General features: G+C 52.3%; 1 protein-coding gene across 1 annotated transcript; it reads right to left on the reverse strand.

Annotated features, from left to right (window-relative positions):
* Positions 1-2503: 2503 nt before the first annotated feature.
* LOC136465336 (uncharacterized) lies at positions 2504-2920 on the reverse strand. Its single transcript, XM_066464108.1, has one exon. It carries the CDS (start codon positions 2918-2920, stop codon positions 2504-2506), a length of 417 nt encoding a protein of 138 aa, XP_066320205.1.
* Between the last annotated feature and the right edge of the window lie 1535 nt (positions 2921-4455).

Raw genomic sequence — 4455 nt, forward strand, 5'->3', positions numbered from 1 at the left:
GGCGATGGCGCGTGGTTGTCCGCGATGGCAACACGACCGTTCTAGCCAGCTAAAACTAATAATCGATCAACGAGCTAATGCACGAGCACCAGGAGCTTATTGTGGACTCGACCGACATGGTGGTTGAAGTGGAGGGGAACTGGTGATGGCTGTTCCTATGCGATAGAGCCATGCAGCGGCGCACCGTGGTGGACATGGTCGCGTCAGCAGTGCCAGGTTAGTGGTAGCGGTTTGGCTAATGAGCGCATGGCGAAGAGGGAGTCAAAGCGGAGCTAATGGTGCTGCTAGACCAACCTTGGGTGGTTAGATAGAGGAGCTATCATTAGCTTTGGCCAAACACGGCCTTATCGGCCCGGCGGCGAGGGAAGCACCAAATTGGAGCTTGGCCGGGCTCGATTCAAGGCGGGGTGGGGTCGAGTGGCTAGGCAGCTTAATGGCAGAGCCAGAGACGCGATGAATCGAGCGATGACGACTTCTCCCTGCTAGTTTTAATGCCGCGGCTTAGTCTGCCATGGCAGCAGAGAAGAGAGAGGGGGAGGGGGTAGGTCAGAGCTCGGCTCATCCTTGCCTTGGCGGGGCACGACTGGCCACTAGCGAGTCGACACGCATGCAGGCGCTATGGGCCATCAAGGCTAGAGGGAACGTGCGCACGCCCACGACTGAGCACGACATGTGCGGCCGCAGTGCCATAAATGGCGAGGCGCCGGCGCCGGCAGTAGGGACAAGGCCACATGCGCGGCGAGGTGAGCAGTAGCGGCAGTGGCTATGCCACAGCACGAGGCAGAGAGGGTAGCAGCATAGCAGCAGTGCGGCAGCGGGTGGGGCAGTAGAGTGGCGGCGGCGGCCATTGGGGCGCAGTGGCCAGCGGCTGGTCGGGCAGGCAGCCAGTGCCCGGCCACAGCCAGACCACAGGCAAGCCACGGCCAAGCTAGGTTGGCCTCGGCCGACCAACGCGAGAGATCACGACACGGCGACACAGAGTGGCCACGCGTGGTGACTGCGCGCACAGGCTAGGCAACCCAAGACTGTGTTTGTGCACGGATTTTAAAACGTCTCTCAACACTAATCCAACTCGGTTGAGGCTAAACCACCTTGACCATGCTGAAGGAGGAACATCAGGCTACCATAAGGAGCAAAAATAGGGCACCGACCTTTAGCTAAATTTTCCAGAATTAATTCACCAACCTAGCATTGTCATACTGTTATTGGACTTAAGAATTTTTCTAGGTCTTGAGCAGGATTTGATTTAAATTTTCATTTCTAAGCTATTTGAAATACTAGCAAGCAATATTATTTTCTAAAGGAAAAGTTGCATTGTCACCTACAAAGTTTGTACTTCAAACTTTATTTAGGTGTCACACACATGTTCTATAATATTTTTGCTCAATAAAAATTTGTTTTCAACCGTACTTGACATAACCTGAGCTATTAAATAAATTTTCATTTAACATTTTTATTATTCATTTTAGGTTACAAGAAATTTATCTACACACTCTATCACATGCATTATCTCATAAACATGATGCTCATGACATGATTTAGTAGTTTGTTTAGGGCATAACACCAAGAGTGTTACAAGTCCCTTTTCACCTAGACGGGATATGAAATGACTTAAAGCCGCCATGCACCCCGTTAGCTTCTGAACGTCCTTGACATAGGTTGGCGGCTTCATGTTGGTCACCATTGATATCTTCTCGGGGTTGGCTTCGATGCCGCGGTGGCTAACAATGTTGCCTAGCAGGATACCAGATGGAACGCCGAAAATGCACTTAGTGGGATTCATCTTCCATCGGTATACTTCTAGGACTTTGAAAACTTAGGTGAGGTCAGAGATGAGGGTGTCGGCAGTCTTAGAGTTAATGACCATGTTATCGATGTAAGCCTCAACGTTCTTCCTAATCTGGTCCTTGAGGCAGCGCTGGATGGCTCTTTGATAAGTCACACCCGTGTTCTTGAGCCCAAAGGACATGGTCATGTAGCAGTAGGCTCCGAAGGGCATGATGAAGGACATCTTGATCTGGTCTTCTTCCTTTAGTGGGATCTAGTAATAACTAGAGTAGCAATCTAAAAAGCACTATAGCTCATAGCCAGCCGTGGAATCTACGACCTCGTCAATGCGAGGTAGGCCAAAGGGGTCTTTAGGGTAGTGTTTGTTGAGATCGGTGTAATCAACGCACATTCTCTATTCTTTATTCTTTTTTCTTACAAGAACTAGGTTGGCTAACCACTCCGAATGACACACCTCTTTTATAAAACTGGTAGCTAAGAGCTAGGTTATCTCTACCCTAATGGCCTCCTTTTTGTCCTATGCGAATCGTCGAAGCTTTTGCTTGATTGGCTTGGTGGTTGCCGAGACATTCAAGGAGTGCTCGATCAGCTCCCAAGACACGCCAGGCATGTCCACAGGTTTCCACGCAAACACGTCGACATGCTCCCTTAGGAAGCTAACGAGCATGTTTTCCTATTTGGGATCGAGGTCGACCCTAATCCGAGCAGTCTTAGACTAGTCACCGGGGACGAGGACCACTTCCTTCACCTCCTTGGACTTGGTTGATGTTCGGGTGGCCTCCATAGTTGGGATCTCCAGGTCTTCCATGCGGATGGAGATGTCGGTAGCCTCGGTGAGCGCGAAGCATTCCTTCTCGTAGGAGTAGGTGACGTCGAGGTTGGCGCACAGGGAGAGGACCCCCTGCTCCGTCGACATCTTCAGCACTAGGTACGTGTAATGCGGCACGACCATAAACTTTGTGAGAGCTGGTCGGCCAAGGATGGCATGGTACGGTGTGTTGAAATCGGCAACTAGGAAGTTAACATAGTCGACGCGGAAGTGCTTGGTGGTGCCGAACTGTACCGGCAATGTAATCTGTCCTAGAGGTAGGGACGCTTTTTCAGGAACAATCCCCCAGAATGAAGAGTCCATGGGGGTGAGATCTTCCTTCTTGAGCCCTAGCTCCTTTAGGGACCCAGCAAATAGGATGTTGTGGGCACTCCCTCCTTCGATGAGGACCTTCTAGAAGCGCACGTCCTTGATGATGGGATCCAGGACTAGCAGGAAACGCCCTAGATATGGGATGTTTGACCACTAGTCGGCCGTGGAGAAGATGATCAGGTGCTCCGACCAGTCGAGGTACTTGGGATCAGCAATAGGGCCGTCGTATGTAGCGACCGACAAGACGCGTTGAGCTACAAGCTTCTACTCGTGCTTGTCCTCAGAGACAGCTCTCCCACCGAAGATAGTGGCGACGGTCTTGGTGGCGTCCTAGTAGGAAGGGCCCTTGCTCTTGTCTCGATCTTCGCCTTGGTCATCTTTGGTCTCGTCATCGTTGCATCATTGCCTTTTCACTGGTTCACCGTGAAATGCTTTGTTCAAGCCTCTGCACTCCCCATGGTGTGCTTGGTGTCCTTGTGGATACGACACGGACCATCCAAGAGCTTAGCGTAGTTGGTGCCATAGGTGTGCTTAGCACGGGTGTTGACGGCATTGACGGAGTTGTTAGGCCACCGGCAGCGGCCTTGTCTGCTTCTCAAGCTCTCCGGGTAGTTGTCACGCCGGTGCTCGGGGTTGTCTTGGCGGCGTGCATGATCATCATGGCGACGGTTGAGATCATCGCGGCGGCGGTCACGATCACCGTAGCACCTCTTCTCATGGCGATCGTCGTCATGGCATGAGTGGCGATCAGGACAGGCAGCCCGTTTGGCTTCCACAGCGTCGACGTAGCTATTTGCAATTTTTATCAGTTTGGCGATGGTCATGGGCCTCTTTCGGTATAGCTTTCCGCGGAGCTACTCGTGCTGTAGCCCTTTGGTCAATGCAGCGATGGCCTCGGCGTCGCTGATGTTGGGCATGGAGTTCCTCGTCTCCAAGAAGCGCCTGATGAAATTACGCAGGGACTCCCCGGAGGTTTGGTGAAGCTTCTTCAGATCGTACTTGGTGCCATGCTACTCTCACGTAGCCATGTAGTTCTCGGTGAAGACCCTTTTGAGGTTGTCCCAAGATCGGATAGAGTTTTCCAGTAGGCTGAGAAGCCAGTTGTTCGCAGACTAGTTGAGCATGATAGGCAAGTAGTTTGCCATGACGTCTTCACTTCCGCCCACAGCTCTCACGGTGATCTTGTAGAGAGTTAGCCACTGGGCAGGGTTTGCCTTGCCGTTGTAGGTGTTCACCCTGACAATCTTGAAGACCGCAGGCCATCGGATGGCTCGGAGCCTCGCTGTGAAGGGTCAGAGTCCGGAGCCAGTGACGGGGGTGCATAGTGGTGCTCGGGGTGCAGCAGATGCTCCATGCTCTTCATCGAACTGTCGTTGGTGTTCCATCTCTGCCTCATACCGCACGGACCTGCTGTTCTTGATGCGTGTTGCGTGGGGGTTGATTGGCGTTGATGAGCTCACGGGTGTCGTGTGGGGGTTGATTGACCTCCTGATTGGCATCGCGGTTGCCGCCCTAGCCATCTAGAG

Source organism: Miscanthus floridulus, chromosome 7 (genome assembly GCF_019320115.1).
Source record: "Miscanthus floridulus cultivar M001 chromosome 7, ASM1932011v1, whole genome shotgun sequence".
Classification (NCBI taxonomy): Eukaryota; Viridiplantae; Streptophyta; class Magnoliopsida; order Poales; family Poaceae; genus Miscanthus; species Miscanthus floridulus.

What these genes read in the sequence shown, in the direction of transcription:
- LOC136465336 (XM_066464108.1), bottom strand. Translation starts at nt 2,920, where the DNA reads ATGGACTCTTCATTCTGGGGGATTGTTCCTGAAAAAGCGTCCCTACCT.